The 22,495-nt window shown below is 29.5% G+C and overlaps 6 protein-coding genes across 6 annotated transcripts, besides 9 other annotated features; 3 read left to right on the forward strand and 3 right to left on the reverse strand.

Moving 5' to 3' along the window:
- The first annotated feature begins 351 nt into the window (after window positions 1-351).
- Window positions 352-391: a sequence feature (AT_rich).
- A 583-nt stretch (window positions 392-974) lies between these two features.
- Window positions 975-1,003: a sequence feature (AT_rich).
- Window positions 1,004-1,555: 552 nt separating this feature from the next.
- CMU_000400 (uncharacterized protein) lies at window positions 1,556-4,663 on the forward strand (the record flags this gene model as incomplete). Its single annotated transcript, XM_002141483.1, has 1 exon — window positions 1,556-4,663. One exon carries the CDS (start codon window positions 1,556-1,558, stop codon window positions 4,661-4,663), a length of 3,108 nt encoding a protein of 1,035 aa, XP_002141519.1.
- A 41-nt stretch (window positions 4,664-4,704) lies between these two features.
- On the reverse strand, window positions 4,705-8,576 carry CMU_000410 (uncharacterized protein; the record flags this gene model as incomplete). Its single annotated transcript, XM_002141484.1, has 2 exons — window positions 4,705-6,712; window positions 6,805-8,576. 2 exons carry the CDS (start codon window positions 8,574-8,576, stop codon window positions 4,705-4,707), a joined length of 3,780 nt encoding a protein of 1,259 aa, XP_002141520.1.
- A 99-nt stretch (window positions 8,577-8,675) lies between these two features.
- Window positions 8,676-8,726: a sequence feature (AT_rich).
- Window positions 8,698-12,381, reverse strand: CMU_000420 (uncharacterized protein; the record flags this gene model as incomplete). Its single annotated transcript, XM_002141485.1, has 1 exon — window positions 8,698-12,381. The coding sequence occupies one exon, from the start codon at window positions 12,379-12,381 to the stop codon at window positions 8,698-8,700; it is 3,684 nt and encodes a 1,227-aa protein (XP_002141521.1).
- Window positions 11,510-11,531: a sequence feature (AT_rich).
- Window positions 12,382-12,713: 332 nt separating the features above from the next.
- Window positions 12,714-12,763: a sequence feature (AT_rich).
- A 117-nt stretch (window positions 12,764-12,880) lies between these two features.
- CMU_000430 (uncharacterized protein) lies at window positions 12,881-16,642 on the forward strand (the record flags this gene model as incomplete). Its single annotated transcript, XM_002141486.1, has 1 exon — window positions 12,881-16,642. One exon carries the CDS (start codon window positions 12,881-12,883, stop codon window positions 16,640-16,642), a length of 3,762 nt encoding a protein of 1,253 aa, XP_002141522.1.
- Window positions 13,178-13,205: a sequence feature (AT_rich).
- Window positions 15,870-15,911: a sequence feature (AT_rich).
- Window positions 16,643-16,710: 68 nt separating the features above from the next.
- Window positions 16,711-21,192, forward strand: CMU_000440 (uncharacterized protein; the record flags this gene model as incomplete). The annotated part of the gene is made up of 1 exon (XM_002141487.1): window positions 16,711-21,192. One exon carries the CDS (start codon window positions 16,711-16,713, stop codon window positions 21,190-21,192), a length of 4,482 nt encoding a protein of 1,493 aa, XP_002141523.1.
- CMU_000450 (KH domain-containing protein) lies at window positions 21,189-22,298 on the reverse strand (the record flags this gene model as incomplete). The annotated part of the gene is made up of 1 exon (XM_002141488.1): window positions 21,189-22,298. One exon carries the CDS (start codon window positions 22,296-22,298, stop codon window positions 21,189-21,191), a length of 1,110 nt encoding a protein of 369 aa, XP_002141524.1.
- Window positions 21,339-21,386: a sequence feature (CT-rich).
- Window positions 22,299-22,407: 109 nt separating the features above from the next.
- Window positions 22,408-22,433: a sequence feature (AT_rich).
- Window positions 22,434-22,495: the final 62 nt, after the last annotated feature.

A 22,495-nucleotide genomic window follows, 5' to 3' on the forward strand; every position in this document is an offset into this window, starting at 1 on the left:
GAATGAGTGAACAATCTGGATCTCAGATTGAGAAAATTAAATAGTTATATATATGAGGAATTTAACCATTACTAAGCCTTGCTCTTATGTGATATCAAGGAACTATAATAAAAATATCTTTTAGATAAGCTATTTAGTATTTACTAGCATTAGATAAATGTAACCTCTATCTGATACTAATACTCAAATATCACTTTCTTTTATCCAAAAGTTACTTTTTAACTTAACATTTATAGGGAGTACAAATAAACTTATGAATATTTTTTATTCCTAGTAAGCTTAAAAAGTATATAAAATACAAATAGGTAGATTAAATTTTGATATTTACCAATAATACTCTCTACATATTACATATTTTAAATAATATATTTATAAAAAAAATTCTTATAATGAGTAAGATAGTTATTATTCAACTCAATAATTAGTTAAATTCCAAAGAGAAGTTATTTATAGTTCTGTATTGAATTAACCTTGTAAATTTCATATTTTAAAATATTTCAATCAGATAATATATATACTTGCCTTTTGTTTTTATTTTGCAAAAATAAAAACTTTAACTTTTGTAAACTACTAAATTTGTAATACTTGTATTTCGTACTAATAAATTAAGCTTTACAACAAAACTACTGGCAGAACAATGAATTCGTATCTAGAAGTAATAACTAGTGAATTATAACTAACCTTACAAATCTCCCGATTATATTGCAAACCAATGTATTATTTGTTAGTAATGAGCATGCTTATTAGTTAAGAGGCTAATTAGTAGCTTTATTTATAAAAATATCACACATATATGATCACACTTCAATACAAAACTAAATTACAAATATCACAAATATTGCGAAGATACATAAGTCTAAGTAAAATTATTCACTTGTACAATTTAATTGTTTTTATTGTATAGCCTTTTGTAATTGCCTTCGCCCATTATCTTCGCAACATTATATTCTTACAATCTAATTCATCTCGTCTACTATTTTTTAAAATTAAATTTATATTATATGAGTTATCTTTATTTAGTACTAAAGATTAACCAATAGCCATAAATTTAGTCTATTAAGAAAAATTTCCACAATCCTAGCTAGCATCTTTAAGCGCTCAAAAATGTGTATCATATTGAAGATGTTAGTTCACTTAATAATATTGGTTAGAAGAAACACTATTTAATACCAATAATAGATGATAAATATCTAAGTGTTTATATAATTAGTCAATATCCTGAAATATTCTAATATTTGTTTGAGGTCAAATGTCGTTCTACTTTGTTAAGGTGAACTACAAGTGCATTTTAACTAAATATACTTACTCAAAGTTGATATGTCATCGGTAATAGTTTAGATATTTCGATTGTTAATTAAGGTCACTTTAAAATTCATTTAAGCTATTTACTTGTCTGCCTATGTTATATATAAGCTACTTCTAATGTGGACAACCAAGATCTGAGAGCAAGAGACAAACGGGAGACCCACTTAGTGTTAAGGCAGGTTGAGTTTAGTATATACAAGTAAAGCTGAAGAGCAAGTAAAATTAATGTAAGCTTGGCTGAAGCTCGTTAATGTTAGATGCTGTTAAAATTTGGAAACTGCTGATATATTTGCTTATTTACCGTTCCTTAGTAAAATGTGAAATACCTGATGTATCACTTCCTGGTAACTCCCGTCTTATTCAGACTAGCTATTTAGCTGCTCAAAAACTAATATCAAACTCAAGGGTAAAGGAACTCAGTGACTTTTTAAGTTTATACTGTAATAATAGGCAGTACTATAATCCTTATTCTCCACAAGTTATACTATCTAAGTGGGAGCTTTTTAGGTCATGGTACAAGGAGCCTAGCACTTTATTAGGTATAATATTTGAAAATTTATTATCAGGTGATAATATAACTAATAATAAAGTAATACTACCACTAGCGTCTAATTATCTATATACCTTAATTAAAAGAGAATTAATCGGTTTTATAGTACTTAGTCTTGCTGTCTTTTTATTTATGGTGATATCATTAATATTTCTACTTTGCAGACATTTCCGTGACAGAGTAATATCATTGGAGGAATCTTTTGAAGGTCTAAATAAAGTAAAGTATGGTTTGATTTTTACAACTATTTGCATATTTCTATTGTGTTCTGGTTATATAATAGCGAATGTATTAACAATTATACGTGTCATTAAGATCCATGATTCGATAACCTCATCATTTTGTTGGGTAGCAGTAGGTATAGATTCACTGACAAATGGAAATGTGAATGTGAATATTACATCTGGGAAATTTAATGTAAAACCGTCATCTGCAATTACGAATGCATCGATTCCATTTTTAGGTGCATTCCCAATACAATGTCTATTAGAACAGATAACTCAACAAGAACAAATAAACAAATTAACTAATTCAAGTTTAAAATTCATTCAGAGTGCAGGATTTGGAACCACTTTAGCCGATAGATTTTTAGATTTAGCTTCATTTTTTAATAATCGAACATTATTTGAACCAGGAGAAACTAACTGGAGTGTACCTGCAGGATTAAAGATACCAATGAAGATGGTCCAATTCAGTGAAACATTGGTTGAAACTAACTCAACTGTTTTTGGAACAATAAATCCCCAAATTAATGAATTAATAGCTGTGTTAAAAAGTGGTCAACAATCAGCAGATATAAAGATAACACTTCAATATTTTGTGGAAATGAAAAAATTTACATTTCAGGCATTATATATATTAGATATTATTAGAACTTCAAATATAATAATATTCTATGTTATTATATCTCTTACAGGAAGTATTATACTATCCTCAGTATTTGCGATTATATTTTCTATTATTCATACTATATTACTGTTATATGGAAGTACTCGATACGGTTGTTTTCAAAGTAGCTCTGCTATTGGTGCAATTGCCTTCTTCATTATAATATTATCTACATGCCTTGCATTTATAATATTTCTACTATCAATTGGTGGCATTATTGGGCAGGACTACTGCTCTTGGATGGCTAAAGACTTGTTCAATACTGCTGGATCAAACTGGATAAAAACTGTTAAATCAGAAATTAGTGAAGTTATAGAAAGTTGTATATTTCCAGTACCTTCTTATTTAAGTGAAGGAACGAATCAAAATTCAACTTCACTTTTGCATAATACAATGCTTAAAGATCAATTACAAACAAATATGCGCTTTGATCATGCAAATGAATATGTGCAAAGTGAAAATAATCAGCTTAAAAGCATCAATATAGATACACATAAAAGTGTCCCTGCAAAGACAGTGAGCAATAAAATTACTAATAGTATAAAGTATAATTGGGAAAGTAATGAAACTGAGTTTATTAATGATATGGTGAAACAATTATCTATGTCTAATGAACGGCTACCACCTTTACAGGATACAACAGAACATATTTTTAATGGTAAATCTTCTAGTCATAATATATTATCTATGGTAACTAAGTCAATTCAGAGTGGACTTACTGAAGAAGTAACTCGTTTAGTATCAATAACTTGGACAAATATAATAAATAGTCAGGATTTAGCGGTACAATGCATTACTTTTATTAATTATACAGATTTTATCAACTATGCAACTAGTTACTTCCCTAACGTTAATACAGGACTTCTGAAGAGACAGCAAGTTCCAGTTTTAATATTAATTACTCAAAGTTCTCCTAATCAGCTGTTATTAAATAAAACAACAATTTTTGGTTTCACAACATATTCGGCTCTATCTGGAAGTAAAAACTATAATGTTAATAGCGCTATTTCGAGTGCAACTTATCCGTATTTATTACCTGGGATGGAGGTATTTCAATCAATAATTATTCCATTTAAATTAGAACCACTACAAAAGGAAAATCCTAGTAATTCAAAAGATCCCCTCATAATCACTTCGACCACTGATTTGTCTATAATAAATGTTGCAGAGTATCTGGCAACTAATCCATACTTCTCAGAATATCCACTAGCTTACTTTGAAAATGCCCTATGGTGGGCTAAAAAGTTAGCAGAATTATATAAGACTTATATTGTTTGCCCATATTTTAGTTGGATAGACTTGGCTAATTCCAATTCTAGTACTAGTGTAAATGACCATCTCTACCAGACTTATTCTGGTAAACCGTGCTTATTTAAAGTGTATGGGGAATATATGCATAGTCTTATTCAAGATTACTTTGTAAATCCTTCTAATCAAGCAACAAGTGAAATTGATCATTATGGTAACCTATTAACTGCTCAATTAGCAGATATATTGGGGAGTGTCACTGCTTTACAGAATGCTGGACAAAGTGCCTATGATTGTGGTCAAATCAGCATTGATTTTACAAATGGCATCACTACAATGTGTGGTCTTGTAAGCGAATTGAGAACAATATTAATTGATATTTTGACTACTGTAACATTTACAGGTTATCTTGTGAGTATCTTCATTTTAATAATTTGGTTAATTGCTATTCGATATGAAACTCGTATTGCAGACTCTATACTTGAGCGTACATACTCTTCCACTATAACAGAAGATAAGATTACTGATAAGTTGAGCATGAATAATCAAGAAGTAAATACAACCTGCAATAACCCAGTTGATCAACCCTTAGAACAGACAAATTTTAATCCTATTGAGGATGTTTCCAATTCACTAGAAAAAGTACAAAGGAAAAGCGACAGAAGCATTTGAAGTAGTAGCAACTTATAAAGATTGGAAGTAAAACTTATATTTCAAGTGCGACTCCAGGAATCAATTGCTGTGCACCAACAATGACACTCTGAAACAGGGCATTCATCAAAATATTCAAACCACTCATTTATATGTTTGAAGCATCCACCATGATGACAGTGCAAACACCATGTATACCACTCATTGAAAGGTGATGGAACTGATTTGAGTTCACTATTGCATGTAGCATCAATGGAGAAACTACTACTAAGTGAAATTTCAGTTAGACAAATAACACATCTTGGTAAGGGTTTACCACAAGACTTGTTTGGACAGGTAATACTTAGTGGGAAATTTCCAACAGGTGTACTAATATTACTAGTGTAGTCACATAATGATAAATTTGAGGTACTTTGTGTAGTATTACCAGCATTCAAACTGTCATCTATTAATTTACGCTTAGAAATAGTAGATCTAATGTTGTTGCAGACAACTACGTTATTCCTATTAGCTCTGTTTATTATGGTGTCTTGCGTATATTTTTTACTTTGGATGTTATCATCAATATCGGAATGGTCACTTAATGTCACTGTCACTTGATTAGATATCTTATTTTTGCCTAAATCGGGATTAGTTCCAATTAATGAATTTCCACAATAATAACAAAATAATATATTTCCTGTAGGAACATTTACTTTGTTACAGTATATGCTGAACCTCGATATATAATTGATACTTAGTATATTTAATATTGAAATTGCCTGAGTTATTGCTTCATTTTTAATTAGGATAGTTCTATTTTTGTAGCCACTAGAACTTATTCCAATATTACACAATATATTGCTTATTATCCCATTGTTTTGTAGGAGATTGTTGTATTTATTGTAGCAGGAGAATATATTAGCAATCCGACGTATATATGATTTAGTGCTAGATTTATCTATAAAGTGAATTAAATGTACTCCAATTAATGAGATTGTTTGGATATCTCCACCTGTTAGATATAGATATCTTCGTAAAATCATTTCAGTGAATTCTGCTGAGAAATTACTAACTTGCAAGTTTCCAATTTGGAAATCCGAGTTTCCATTACCGTTAATTCTTCTGGAATGGAAACATAGTCTACTTTCGCTAGACTCAGATTTAATTTCCGAAGGATTGGGTGAATCTCTAAATATGTGATGCCTTTCATACTCAGCTGGATGATATAAGTTTGCAGCATTTTCATATTTTCTTTCAAAAAATGTCTTAGATTTTCCACTGTCCATATCAGCGCAAATCTCCAAGTTTAAAGTTAATGATGTAGATACTCCTGTTATTATTATACCATCTAGAAAACCTTTTGAAGCCGATACCTGAGCAATTTGGTTAACAAGACTTAACAGTAATCCTATTGGTAAGTAATATAACCCAACGGCTACTAAACAATATGAAGGAGTATAGTATGGTATAGGTAGATTTACATTAGGGAGAAGTAGATTTTCCATAAGGTAGTTTGCAAATGAAGGGAAGTCAGTTGATTCATACAGCTTACAATTGTCAAGATATTTTACTAAAACAACTAGAAAGTTTATTGTAAAAGTTAAAATTGCTTGAATATGTGAATCCGTACTCCATATCTGCTTGTACATGCCATCATTTAGTAATTTTTCACTTGTTGATAAAATACTCGAACAAAAAAAAGCAATTCTTTTTTTAATTTCATCAGAATCCACGTAATTTGTTTCTTTATTGGGTCTATGTACCTCAGATAATATAAAACCAGCTGATGTAAATAAGACATTAATGTCATATATGAATGATGATTTTACATTGCCAAATTCCTGCATGTTATTTCTGTTTAAAATCTTTGATAGAAGGACTGGAAAGTGTAAAAAGTGTTGGTACTGCAGGGTAATACATTTCCAAAATATTGAAAGAATATAACTATTTTGCATTGCTATTTCAGCATCCAAATCTATAGAATCTAGTGAAATATCATCAGATCCCTTAAATCCACAAAGTATAATTAGTTGTTCACGTTCTCTTGATGAATATATTTCAATAGTCAAATTCCTCATCTCACAATATCTAGATAATTCTCATTACAATTGTTTGAATTATGTAATTTATCTCTATTTATATAACTAAAATGATTAAATTCAATATATAGTGAGGGTAACTCCTCTTTATTTATGTTTTCCTGATTCAACTTAATAATTTCATCTCTAATACTAGGCCAACACACTAGACCACTATTATGAGGACTAATTAAAGGTGCTAAGATAGGACAAAATTTATCTTCTACATTTGAATATTTTATATTTCCCATTGCTTTCATGGAGGCAGTTATTTGCAATGGTATCATATCGAGATATTTTTGTAGATGAGAAGCTGATCTCATAATATTAATGGCATCCCATATATTTTCAATCAAAATTGGGAATATACCATTTAAATAAAGAGACTTGCCATTAGATGATTCAAAACTAAGAATAATTTTTTTAGCTTCCAAGTCTAAGATATTTGACCAATGTGACAAAATGGAATTCAGTCTACTAGTATCATTTAAGATAGTACTTAGACCATATGATTTTTTCAACCTCTGAGTAATCAGTCCAAACCCAAAGGTAAATATTTTATTAATTTGAACTTGCGTCTTTTTGTAGCATGCTTCTCTATTATTTAATAGGGACGCAGAGTAATTTAGTTGAATATCAGATCCTAAAACATTAATTAGAGAAAAAAAATTCGGAATTACTGAGCACTTCTTATCTTTAACAACTGCTAAGCTTGGGAGTAATGAATCGTAGGTTTTTAACCTAGCAGATTTTATAGACTTTTTTGTTGGTTTTTGAAGCCAACAAAATTTATCTACAGAAATAGGCCTTTTTCCTATAAAAAAAAAACCAGAAATAGAATCTTTATCAGTAATTATATCGAAATTATTTCTATAATTCAAGTTATCAAAATTGAAATTTGGAGCTGCGCTAAAAGAAGCCTTTGAAGTGCTAATTATATACATGTCACTACCTGTCAAAAGAGATAGGGTAAGTTGTTTATAAGGAAACCATTCCAAAGAATTCATCAGACCACTTTTAATAATCATACTAGCATAAGATGCTTTATTTATTTTGTGACCCTCTAATCTGTTTGAAAACTTCCGATTCTTTTTAATAGAGCGAATATCGTATACTTCAACTAAATGTGTATTATCACTTGCTAGTATATAGTTAGAGTCCAATGGATTCACGGAAATATAGTCTATACAGTTTGTTTCAATTATATTAGAAAATGATGTATATGAGTTGGTTGTTCTAATGTCATATATCATCAATGAGTTTGCTGAGTCTAAAATTTGCCACCCAGAAATAAAACATGTTGAATTAAGCCAAGAAGCAGACTTTGGTATCCCCTCCATTCCATTGGAATAAGATGTATTATTTGAACTATAAATTTTCTGTATTTTCTGTTTCTCTTGTACATCATAAATTACAACTAGACCATTATTATCTGGGTTATTCAGTGAGCTATTACAGAATATAGCAAGATGACTATTAATCTCAGTTGGATTCCAATCTAATGATAGACAACAACATTTTTCATTTTGTAGGTTATCCAACACGACTATATTATCATTGGAACAGTTTATAAGCTGTACAGTATCATTTATTCCGTATGAGAATATTCCAGTATAATTATTTGGACTCCAACTAAAATTTTGATTGGGACTCGTTTTTTTAAGAGTTATCTGTTCGTTCAAATCATATCGATAGTTTCTATATACTTTATCATCTATATTGCAGCTCTTTAAAAAAGTCAAATTTACTTCATCTTCAGTATTTATATCATGTATACGATACAAATTGAGTGTTGGGACTTTACCATCAGTGTATGAATAAAAGAACAGATTGTTATCAACCTTACATTGATAGAATGTAGAAGTTTTCTGCATATCTTATGTCCTTATTTAGGGAAAATTAATACCAAATTCCCTCAATACGCCGTCGCGGTCTTTATTATGTAAGCTTTCAAACAAAACTATCTTCAATTCAAATATTTAAAATAAGTTATTATTAATTTAATATATCTAAGTTTAATATTTGCGAATCTAGATCATTTTGGTGACTACCCAACTGATCTTCAAGTAACGAGACAGTTGTAGGATGTTGTAACCAATTATTTTGATTATCAAAGGAATTGGTTGGAATGCAACTGTCAGAACTTAGATGTTCATCAATACTAACACTAATTTTACTATAGCTACTCCTTAAACTTTCAAACTTATTGTTTATCTTTCTTGACTTATTTTTGTGCATGATAGTACTAGATTCTTGGCGTTGATCTTGAGTAAGCAAGTTAATATTGAAGGGATAACACAATATCCACATAACTTTTGGAAGTGTGTTCTTTCTTCTATTTTTTAAGAATATGTTACGATAGTCAATGGCTGCATTAAATGCCGATATTAATGAACCGTATAATGCAATGCTAAAATGTTGTCCTCTTCCATTGCTGTCTAGTCCATTAGAAGTATAAAATCTCCTCTTTTTATAATACCACGATATTCCAGTAGGTAATGGACGTAGTAGATTTGCTAGATCTTCACTTTCAATGATTGACTCAGCATCTTCTGCATGAATATATACTCTGCATGAAGAAGGGAAGATATTATCAATACATGCTTCAAGTATTTTAATAAGTAAGTAGGCAAGAGAGAAACCCTGTCCAGTTAATGGACATATATTTTCCAGTTTACTCCTGTCTATAGTTTCTATTTCATTGCTATCATCGCACCTATTTAGAATTATCCATGTATTTGCACCACTATGCCACGCAATAATATCATTTCTAATTTCTTCTTCTCCAGTAGAATAAACTATACGCAATCTTATATTTTGAATATTCAAAACTGGTTTGCTTACAAAATCTAAGAAGCTGTTTTGTGACATTAGCATATGAGGTGATACTCTATTTGTAAGGAATTTTGTTTTAATTGATCCATTTATTGAATGATCATATCCTACTATGTCTCTATTTTTTAGTCTTGTAGTGTTTATATTATACCCTGAATTAAATTGACCTTCCTTAGTCTTTAATTTTAGTGCTTTGTGACGTACGTAGTAAACTTCTGCTATCTCGTATGCAATTCGAGCACCATAGTATTTAGCATCCACTTCAATTATACTACTTGAGTTGTTTTCTTGTTGAAGCTGATTCTCAGTATCATCTTCAGTTAATGCTTTCCAAACCATTTTCTCACTATCCCACAATATATCAGGTAAACTTCTTATTAAAGATGCCTGTTCACTAATAGTATGAGGAAGTTTTATACTTTCTGATAGTTTCATAGCTTGTTCTTTAAGATAATTTTCACGAAAATCAAGAGCCTTTAGGAATGCAGTTAATGGACTTCCATACTTCATTGCACCAAAAGTTGTAGATGTTAATCCACCATCTTTATCTCTTCTATAAGGTACTATAAATGCCTTTCTTTCAGCATGCCATGTTATACCACGAACACGCCATTCTGTGGGACATTTGGCAGCATTAGATGTAACAGGTAATGTTGACCGAATTCTTCTTTTTTTATTAATCGGAGAGTAACATAACTTCGAATTATATGAAGTCATGCTAAAGTTGGATAATACATTTTGATTAAAGTTAGTTGAGACACATCTATCTTCCCCAGAGACCACTTCCTGTGAAATATTCGAGATTGTGCTATCACCCACCCTCTTGTACCTAGCCTCTAACTCTTCAGTAGAGTCAATTAATTGTGAATAATCATCTTCTCGTCTAATATTATCACTAAATTTGCAGTCTTGACTAATTGAAAGTTGTATTTGATAATCTGGATGTGAAGCTAAATCAGTTGGCAAATAAGGTGAATGAAACGATGAAGGTGATATTCTTGCTTTAGGTGAAGAGTTAAGCATAGAAGAATTATTTAAAAAGAAATTTGAGCTAGTTCTATTTTTCTCTATTGCTGCTAATATCCCACCTGGTATTATTGTTTCACTAAGACGATTTTGTAACCATAATTCTGCATCATTGAAGCTAGAAATAAATGAATTTACTGAAAAAACTGGAAAAAAGCATTGTAATCCATTAGATCTTAATGATGCAACCCAACCATTCATGTTATAATCCCAAAATATGAAATCTTTCCACCTTGATTTTCTCCATGTATCAAAAATGATGTTTTCTGAAAATATCTTCTTTTCTCTTTCTATATTCAAACCTTTGTTTAATATATAGTTGCTACTTGTTGCAATATTCCCACAGAATTTCGTAATATCTATATTTGATTTTAATTCATTCACCATATTTAACAATATCTTGACTATTTGGTAACAATTCTCAATTAAATTTAAATCTATATCTTCTGAATATTCATCATACATATTATTTTTAGTTGGACTCTGAGCATAAAATACATCTAGTGTATCATCAAATGTATTTTCAGTATCTTTTTCAAAATGATTTTTCATTACTCTACACAAAAAGCTTATTTTTTTATCTGTAAATTTCATCTTTTTATTCCAAATATTATAACAAGAGTTGCATGCCTGTAAAGAACCACTAAAGATATTTGAAATACCTTGTATATTAAAGTTACTTTGATTGACTTCATTAGACTCTCTATTGCTCAAAATTATAGCTTCCTTTCTCTTTCTTAAACCAAAAATAGTAGAAAAAGCTTTTTTTAAACAAGGATGACAACTATAAGAGGCTTCTAAATGACTATGACAATATCCACAATACTCATGGATATAGCAAAGACAGGAAATACATTTTGCTATTTTTGAGTCAGTTTGATTATCAAATTCACTTTTGCATACACAACATAAATCAGATAATTTTCTTACTGGTAAATCTTTTGTCAATAATTTATTATATATATTTTGTTTTGGTAAAGATTTTGAGTTGCCCAAGTTCAGTAGTCTAAGGTCTGCAAATAATTCATCATTTTGATTAATTTTTGTCCCTGGAATAGTCATAACAACAAGATGAGGCCATTCCTCTATAAATAACCATTGTAACTGAACATTGGGCTTAAAGCAATAACCTTCAAATGGGTATGCCATTTGATAATGCTTCAGAAATGCAAACTCATTGCAATAATAGGAATAATCTAAAATAGTTTCCACTTCATTCTTCGATATATTTGGAAGCTCTATTGCCATTTCATATAATTCTTCCTTTTCAAACTTTTGTCTTAATAATCCAGATATCTCCCCAAGTAGCACTGGGTTTGTAGAGTAAAGTGGTTCATTATCCCAAAATAAGGAGTAGCTCTCATCTTCTTCATTGCAATTTGCAAGATTTGACCTGCATAGTTTAATACTACTCGTGGTACTACACGATGAGCAGCTAACAGTTGAATATTGGCTATATATTTTCGAATAAATTTCTTCATAAAATTTAGAACTCTGGCTAACTTGATATGTTATGTTTGGAATATTTAAATCATATGTAATTTCAAAATTTGGATAATTTGCTTCGTGTTTTTCTTTACGAATTATACATGGTTGCATCGAAAAGGGGCTGGTATTTAATTGAAAATCCATGTATACAGAATCTATATCACGACTTTTTAATTCATTAGACTCCAATTCTATTTGGAACTGCTTATATTTACATCCTTCTATAATACTTTCTTTCTTTAAGCTTATATCTTCGCATGATGGTATCTGTCTACTACAATATTTCAGAGCTCGCTTTTTCTGAACTTCACAGAAGTCTAATTTCTTCATCACATGAAACAAATTTTAGTAAAATACAAATTTTCAGATTTACATGTTATGTAAATTTTACATAGTTTCAACTATGCTTACTTGAAGTTAGACTTACTTGACTTGGGTAGTATTGCCATACAGCTAGTAACTGAAAGAATACAGCTGGTTAAGTGCTAAAATTTAGCATACATGTGATCTCAAGTTTTGTTTACTAAAAATCATTTTCAACAATCTAGCTTGTGTTATAGCCTTGCATATCTCCAAGCTTATACTTCGAGTACTGAAGCAATATACTAGAAAGATTTTGTAATATAATCCACCTATTAAAATGACCTTAATTACCTATACAGAATTTTTAAATTATTAATAAATTAGTTGATAAGATATTTAAAATAAATAAGAAAAGAACCACTTTATAACCAAAAAGAATCCCACATGCACCTAGTGTATGGGATCCCTCCATTATTAACCGGACAAAAAAAAAAAAGACAATTTACCTTAAAATTGTTCTAATTTAATGCTTCAAGCTCATTTTAATGAATTTGAAAATACTCCATTCTGTATATTAAATGGCAGGAGCAAGGGATGCAAAGAAGTTATATGTGAAGAATCAAAAATATGTATAATTAGTTCATCATCTCTGAGTGTATATGAAAGGTGCAAATCTTCAAACATAATTAAAGATTCTTTGTTTGATTGGTATATCGATCGTGATTCTGACCCCAGTTATATATTATCTTGCCTATGGCTTGATAAAAATATACTATTTGTAGTGACTAACAGCAAGACAAACTATGTAATTGAAATTAAGCAGAATTTAAAAGAATATTATAATATTATTAGGATACCATTTTACATAGAAGATGGAGTAGATATTATAACAGCTGAAACAATAACTTTCAAGAAAGAGGTGCATAATGCAAATGACATTTCCATAACTATTGGTACACTAATAAACAGTGAACAATTCTACATAATTACAATCAACCACACTGAAAACTCCATTGATTACACATTAGGAGATAATATTAGATTAAATTATCCAATATGTAGGTTGTTAAGATATGGAGAAGGATTTATTGGATGTAGTGAGAAGCATATACAAAAATATATTATAAGCATGAGTAATCAAAAAATAATTTTAGAGGATCTGTATTATTTCGGTGAATTATTTAGTATAAATTCTTTAGATTTGAATGATCTTATCTTCTTATCTGCAACAATCACTTTTGATCAGAGTTTTGGAAATGAATTAAGAATTATTGTGAAAAGTATCTTAGACCAAGGAAAACAGAATTTATATGAACTTGTATTTACATGCACCGATATATATTTGGTCAATTTTAGCAATTTTATCATTGATAATGTGGAGAAGATCTTGAGTATTGAATACTTTAAAACTTCTGATGAGTACAAATTACTTACAACATTTGATGATGTAGTAGAAATAATAGACAATCCAATGAAGAACAATTTTTTGCATAAAAAGAGATATTTTGAAAATATTTCGACGAATTTTCTACCTCACATATACATTGAGAATAGTAATTTCAGCTCATATATTAGTTGTGGTAAGCTGAATGATACAAGTAAGTGGGGTATATTAAGAATTGAACACCAATTAAATAGTTCATCTACTACTACAAATTGTGATTCTTTGGAATATCAAACATTTGATTCACCTGATAACATTGAAAAACTCAAGACTATAATTCAAAAATTTGTAGAAGACTCACCAAAAATTGATACTTTTGTACCAAAACTAATGCAGGTATTTTCTAAGTTACTGAGTATTACAGATGATGAAGCCATTTTTGAATATATCTGCAATATTGTAAAGAAGATAGATATGAATTCATCACAATTGACAAGAGAACTATTATATAGCACACTTGAATTACTCAATTCTTTAAATAATGATGGCACGAATAGAAATACATTTATACTTCAAGAATTGATACATAAATTATCAACATTTGATATTTTGTATGATATAAGTTCCAACTCCCAAGAAATTTTTGATATTATCTTCGAAGTTATTCAAGATTGCAAAATAATAAATAAGAACTCCACTTGGTTTTCAAAATGGTCAAAATTTATGTCAATTAACTTGGTCCATGTTAGCATGTACTATCTTTCACAAAATTTAATAGAAGAATTTTTTACGGTTTATGAACGGCATTGTCACAATTTTGGAAATGGAGATGCTGATAAGAGAAACCAAGAAATACTTGAGTTATTGAACAATATTCCAATAAATTTACCACTGAAATACGAAAGGAAATTACCTCATTGGTTAAGTGAACAGGTAATTCCTTATATTCAAGATAGGGAAAGATTTTTAAATTGGTTGGCAGATCGTGCAATCGCTCTAGAACACCATAAAAATGGAGATCTCAATTCATGTTTATATTTGCTTTCGTGTATATATGAAAATAATGGATACTTGCGCTTTGGGTACAACAAAGATCAAATTTTACTTCCTAAACAAGTTGTAGAAAATGGTATTTTTTGGGCAGGATCTGGTGATAGACGATACTTTATTAAACGATTAGCATCTAATCGTATTAATTATGTAAACTTAGCACTTTTGGAATGTATCGATATTAAAGAGAAATATAACTTAAATATTAGTTTTAATCTAGTTCTTCATAAGCAAATAACACCAATGGATATTGTATATGAATTGTTAAATAGAGTTACTTCGTCCGAATTTTTAAAAGATGAGATAAAATATAATATTAAACCATTTTGCAAACTTCGTGGTATTGATTGTGATAAAATTTTACTAGATTATATACAAGATTTAATCTTGGCAAGTAATAGTGGTGAAAATAGCCTAAACTTGAGTTCTTATGAGTCAAAAGATCATACTAAAGATCAGGAAATTACGAGAAATATATCTTCAAAGATCAAACAAACTCAAAAATACTATGAACCCAGGATTATTACACTCATTGAGTGCCTATCAAATGATGAGTATAAGGCTTGCGCACTTTTACAATACCTAACTATATGTGGTCAATTTGCAGAGAGTGGTATTAGTAGTACCAATAGCAACGTATCAGGTGTTACAAATTCTTCACAATCTAGACTCGAGAAGCTAATTAATGACTCTAAAAGTTGGAGTTTAGATGATAGAAAGGTACTAGAGTTAAAAAATAGAGTCGCATTAAGAGAAGCACAAAATTTACTTTCAAGATATCATCTGGACCAGATGGCATCAATTGTTTTATTTGAAAGAGGTGCACCAAGAAGATTACTTAACCATATATTGGCTCAAATAGACTTCGGTATTGAATCATATAATGATGCAATAAAGCTCATCAAATATTTGGGAAGAGAAACAGGTGTATCCTTTATGACAGTTAATGAAGCGTGCTGTTTAAGACTACGCTTTATTGTATTCAATAATAATAGGATATCACAATGGACAGAAAATAAGAATTCAAATGAACTGCAGCTCAAGAGCGACAAGGACTCACTAGAAAAGGACTTACTTGATCTATTTAATTTAATAAGTAATTTAAATGATAAACTAAATATAACACAACAATTTGTTTGTTTTATTTGGCAATTTTTGGATTTTATATTAGATAAAAGTAATACATCTCAAGCTTTAGTGAAGTGTGAAATTGCTATTTACTCTGGAATATTTTTACTCAGGGTACTCTTAAAAAATTTAAATTCTTCAAATAAGAAATATGATGAAAGTGCCTATTGGGTTTCAAGGGAAGTTTTTAATTCACTAGTTAGACTACAACATTTACATGAAGAATTCAACCTTTATATAAGGCCAAGCGATATAATGATCATGCCTTTTGATCGTGAAATAGAGGGTATATACGATAACAAATTTTTGAACAATCCTAATCAAGATAACGAAGTTGAAATTGAAACATCATTGACAATAAACAGTAATCCCTATTTTGCACGGAAAAATGATAACTTCTCCCAAGAAAAAAATGAAGCAATGAAAACTAAATATAAGAACTGGGAATGGAAAAATAACCTTTATCATTTAAATAGTAATATACGTTACTCTAATTTATGCAGGCTATTCGATAGCTATGCAGAGGAAATAGCCATAAAATATAAGAATAATGGTAGATCAAAGGGAATTCTCACAAGCTTGTTACGCCTAGGTAAACTTATTGGAGTTGGTGAATCCTATGTAAGGAAAAGCCTAATTAGATATTCAGCTGCAGATAATAATTGCTGTATTTTTCAATGTCTTATACAAGAATTAGTTAAGACTCCTTCACCAAAACTGCCCTAATTATTGTTGATGAAGTCCAAAACATTATTTTAAAATTGTCATCCAATTTCAGGAAATTTAACCCAAATATGATAAAAATGTCAATAAACGAAGACTTCAGCAATAGTAACCCCATATATCTAGTATTTACACTAGCAAAGCTGCTTCATATATTGGCAACTTGTATACCTTATTGTGCAACTTCAGTCCTGAGTGTAGTACTGGCCTTCTCAGGAGATATTCTGTGGGTGCAGGATTTTTTGTTGCAAGCCTCAGATTTAATGGACTGCATTCATAAGAATAAAAGCAAATTTTATGAAATGATACATGAAAAACATAATATTTTTTCTCAAATTATATACAATACCCACATAAATAAAAAAAAATTCATTAAGATTTCAGATACAGATTATAATGAAATATGTACTTTATACTCATATTATCAAGCCATAAGTATTTCCTTAAACTTTTTATCAAGTAAAATACAATGTCGTAAGGAATTAGCTAAGAACTTTGCAATTAATCAAACTCATTCATCATCTTTACTACTATTAAATGCTCGTCAAGAGCCGGGTTGGTGGTCTTCTTGTGAGTACAATGAAAGTTACGAATTTTCTGACAATAATTCTGATTATATATTGAGTAATTTGAGCTTACAGTTGAGTGATCTGATAAGTCAACTCTATCAGTTAGAGTGTCTATCTTTAGCAATGAATTTATCATCTAGGCATCCAGCTTTAATAAAAAATATATCAAGTATAACAGCTATAAATGCTGATTATTTTAGGAAAGTTTTGAAAGGCAAAGATCCAATGGATGGACAATTATGTATGACACTTGCATCAACATTAGATAAGAAGGAATCATGGAATGTTTTTGTACAGTCACTAATTCCATCAAATATACTAGATAACTACTTTAGAGCTCAACGCATGGCTAGAATAGGTTGGGATTTGGGTATACTTTTCAATCACTATAGCATGAGAAAAGAGATGGAAGAATTACATAAGCACTCTAAATGGTGCAATTACTTTAGACTTTATGGTATTCAATTTGATCAGTCACTATTTTTCCAAAAGCAAGATCCAAAAAATATTCAGCATATGACATATCAAAAAAGTATCGTACCACTACTAATATACAGGAGCAGTTTTGACTTATTTCTTTGCCTACAATATGCAAGAGACTATATGATACATGATGAATATGTCGTTTCACTATGGATAGAAAAGCTACTCTTATATGTATTTGACGAAAGATACCAAAATATGATGGCAAACCTTGCTTCATGCATTTCTCCCACCATAGGGAAAGAGGTCTTTGATAGATTATTAGGGTTAATATCCTCTTATGATTATGAGAGAATTAACTTCATTCTATCATGGTATAAGGCATACATACTAAATAGTAATTCTATGAGAAAATTTGATATTAATAGCAGGGTAATAAAAGGAATTAACCAAGACTGCAGTGTTAGCAACGATATCATTTCTACAAATACGAAAACTCACTTTTCAATTCCAATTGAAAATCAATATCAAATCCTACAAGCATTAATGGGTTATAATAGAGTAGGTGAAATGGATGAAGAAGAAGAAAGATTAATGATTAGTGAAATAAATAATTTGAAGAAAAAAAATGCTGATTTTTGGGATGAGGGTATTGAAACTACAATAAGGGTTAAGTCTAAAAAGAGACTTCCATTCCACTATTTAATCAATGATCCATGGAAAGTACTGAAAAATGAAATATGTGATAATACAATTTATAACCTAAAAAAACTAGCTACTTATTTAAATATACAGATAGTACACTTCGATATACAGCTTGTATGGAATATTGTATTATATAGAAAAAGTCAACATAAAAAATTAACTGACTTTAATCAGCCTGAAGTATATTCTCTGAATAATCATTTAATAAACTATACAACGGCTAACGATGAAGCTAGTAATACTGATAACATTTTATTAAGTTATATAGATTCAATCGCATCTTTTGATATCGAAATGGGACTAGCAACTGTATTGTTAATTATTGATGAACTTCCCTTAACAATTACTACACTGAAATTATTGGAATGGTGTGAGACCAAGATTAACCTGCTAGATAACGTGGAATTATCAAAAGGCTTACCAAAATCTAGTCCCAGTAATAGTAGTGATTTAAATTATGGCTCTATATCAAATATTGACCATATGATTAAAGACCGTAAAAGCTTAACAAGATCGTTACTTATATTACAAAGGTATTACCTAGATGAAATTTTTGGTAACATACTAATATTAACAAATGATGCAATATTATGTATTCACTGTTTGTATTACTACTTAACTCCTATCATTTCTGAAGGCATACACAAAAGTTTACCATCATATATCCAATTAGCTATTCGTCAAAGTTTCTGTAGTCTATCACCAACTAATCAAAATTCGAAGATAAATGGTGATGATAGTATACTGTCATCAAATTATTCAACAGGATCTCTACTGATGATGGGCTCAAACTTGTCAAATAAATTTCACTCATTTATCGATGAGCTTTGCAATGCATATTGTATTGACGCTAAAAAAACAAGAATAAATCTAGTAAAAAGTATCCTTAATAAACCAAATGAAACACCATATAGTGCAGTTAAGATTAAATATGCACACAATGTGAAGGATTTATTTGAAAAAATAGAAAGTAGTGGTATTATGGAGAGTTTAAATTATTGGTATCCAGATTTAGCGAAAAATAAAAACGAGAATATGCACATTATAGATAAGTCTTGTATAGACAGAATAGCTTTTATCTGCAATGGTATATCACTGAATGATGCAATTTTGCTACTATTATCTATTTCATTTAAAAATTCAACAAATTATAGTTATGCTATAAAGTGCCGTGCTTTAAATGTACTATTTCAAATAGCATCTACAAAAAGTATTCAGAAACGATATCCCAAGTATAGTGACTTGAAAGTTATATGGCTCCATAATTTTTACATGGAGTATTGTCAACAATTACATATACCACAAGATTTTAGCAAATTTTACTTATCTGAGAAGACAGGATTGGCGAGATCTCTATGGCGTGAATATAAAAATCATCAAAAGACAAAATATATTCAAGATATCGGAGATATAGATAATTATATGGAGAATTACTACTATATTGGAAGTAATAAATTACGCTGCATTGATGACAATGAGCATAATTATATCCAACATACCTCAACAGTTGAAGATATTTCAAATTCACTATTATATCTATTGGCACCAATGTGCACTGATTTTAATATTACAGACTCTTCATTATTTGCAAATATTACTGAACAGCTATACTTAAACTCAAAAAGTGACTTATACTCAATGCATGTTTTAAGCAGTTTGTTATCTACAATTTATAATTCTGGATATATTTACAGCTTACCACTTAATGATACTTTAATCTCCACTTGGCAATTGTTAATCTGTAATCCCTACAAACAATTAACAAGTGTAATAAAGGATCATTTAGTGCATTTTTGGCATGGAATAGAAGACAAAAAAACACCAACCTATTTTAAATATGATATTGAGCTATACTTCAAAATTCCTATTCAATGTGAAATTTTATCTATCTTGTCAGAATTTTATCTAAGATGCCCAATAATACCATTTTTGGATATAAACCAAATAATAGATGTTAATTTTGAATTTATGAATATACTAGTGAAGCTAATGAACTTTATTAAAAAAAGTAGATTAAGTGATGTAACTATGAACTACTCAGACCACTTTAACCTTTTAATCTCTAATACAGTGATATTCTTCAAAAATTTGGGAAATATAATTAATAGCAAATTTATAGCTAAGGAAAATGAATCAGAATTATATAATTTGGAGGATTATATAAAGTCTGAAAACAATTGTCCAAATAACAATAGTAAATATTGCTTATCTATTTGTGAAAGTGTACTTTTGATCATCTCTAGTCATCTTATGAAACTTGTTGATATTAAGATGGCTGCATATAAATCAACTCAAAATGATACTTCTAATTATTTTATGAGTAAACTGGACTTTGATAACACTAATTTACTGATTTACTTTACTCTGACTACTAGATCCAATAATCTATTAAGTCTACTGGTTATCCAAATTGTCAATAAAAATCTGATACCAGCATTATTCGAGGTAGAAAATAAGTTCAATAAAGAGTCTAACATTATTGATGTAAATAATTATCAGCAAGCAACTTCACTATATTGTATAGATAAACTGAATTTATATGATTATATTTTTTGTCAATTAATGTATAATGGATGTGATTCATGTGTTAATGAAATTAAAAAGTGCTTAGTACACTATAAAATTGATTCAGTCTTGCCACTTATACTTCAATTCATGCGTGGGGAGACTAAAAGTGAAGATTTAATTTATAAAGAACTTAAATATCTAGATAATAATAATAAAGAATTGGAATCCCAAAGAATCAAAAAAGTTGATGTATATCATCACTTGAAAAATATATTTATTCAATTGAGAAAGCATCCAAAAACCTCAAATCTGGTTAATAAACTTATCACATGTCTTCAAAAAGTCTAAATTATATAATTCTCTGCAGAACTTAAATCTAATTTCACTTTTTTTTTTTTATCGATGTCTTTCTTTGTTATTCTATCTACCACACTTTTTATATCTTCTTTATATTCATCTAAATTTTTCTTGCTATTATCTTGTGGAATAAATAACTTCTCTCTTTCTTTTTTCTTCTGTTCTCTTTTCTCCTTTTGTCTACTAATTCTTTCATTCATCTTAATACTCTTTCTCTCCATTTCATTAGCAAAATATTCACCAGACTCTATTAATATATCCTCCTTTCTTGGTAGCTGCTCTGGTGGGAAAAGTGATTTCTCTTTCTTTATTCTCTTCTTTTCTTTTCTCTTGATACATTTGTTTTTAAACTTAGGTATAAATCTGTCCCAATTTTCATTCCTCAATTTCTCATCTTTCTCTAATTCTCGTTTTATCATTAATTCCTTTATATGATATATTGGATGTATATTATTCATACAATCTTCAACTATACGATAAACTTGTTTCAAACCTTTATATGGCCCAATAACACTTACTGTTTGACCCTGTACCAAAATATAACAGTTAGTTAATAATTCAATTGCTTTAAGTGTTGATCCATTAGGTCCAACCAATCTTTGACGCCTCTTAATAAACTTCTCTTTATTTCTGTGACCTATTTTAATAATATCACATCCCAAATTATTATCATCTTCTCCATATCCCAATATTCTTACTGCCTGATGAAATGGAACACTTCTGGCTAATAATCTTATCAAATCTCTTGCTCTTATAATAATAAATGGATCCCAGGTTTTCCCTGTAGTTCTGACTGTCATTGACCCCTCTACTAAATCTAATTCGCACTTAATTTGGTATTCCTTAAGTGCATTCTTAACATCTGGCCAAATATCTCGCAGGTACTTTTCACGATATTTAGGAAACAAAACAGCAAAACTACTTTCTTCTAGTAATCCATGTGGATTATCTTCAGGACATAATCTTGGAACCTTCCAATGATCAATAGTATCATTATCCCACGGTTTATCTTTCCTATATCTCTTCTTTCTACTTAACTCTTTGTTAATAATTACTGTTTCATTATTAATATCAGGTTTATCTCTTTCCTCCGTCATATTTTAGAAAGTGTTAAATTCTTGAGAATCCAATCTTTATAACACTTGGATATTACAGGTAGTATTTTATTTAGAAGTAAATTAAAACAAAATTGTTCAGCCTTTCTGGTATTAATATTATATATTAAATATTATGTCACACGTTCTTTAAAACAAGCTTTAGTTTCAATTTAAAGAAATGTCAGTTAACATCTGAC

Source organism: Cryptosporidium muris, genomic scaffold (assembly GCF_000006515.1).
Source record: "Cryptosporidium muris RN66 scf_1106632373461 genomic scaffold, whole genome shotgun sequence".
NCBI classification, from domain to species: domain Eukaryota; phylum Apicomplexa; class Conoidasida; order Eucoccidiorida; family Cryptosporidiidae; genus Cryptosporidium; species Cryptosporidium muris.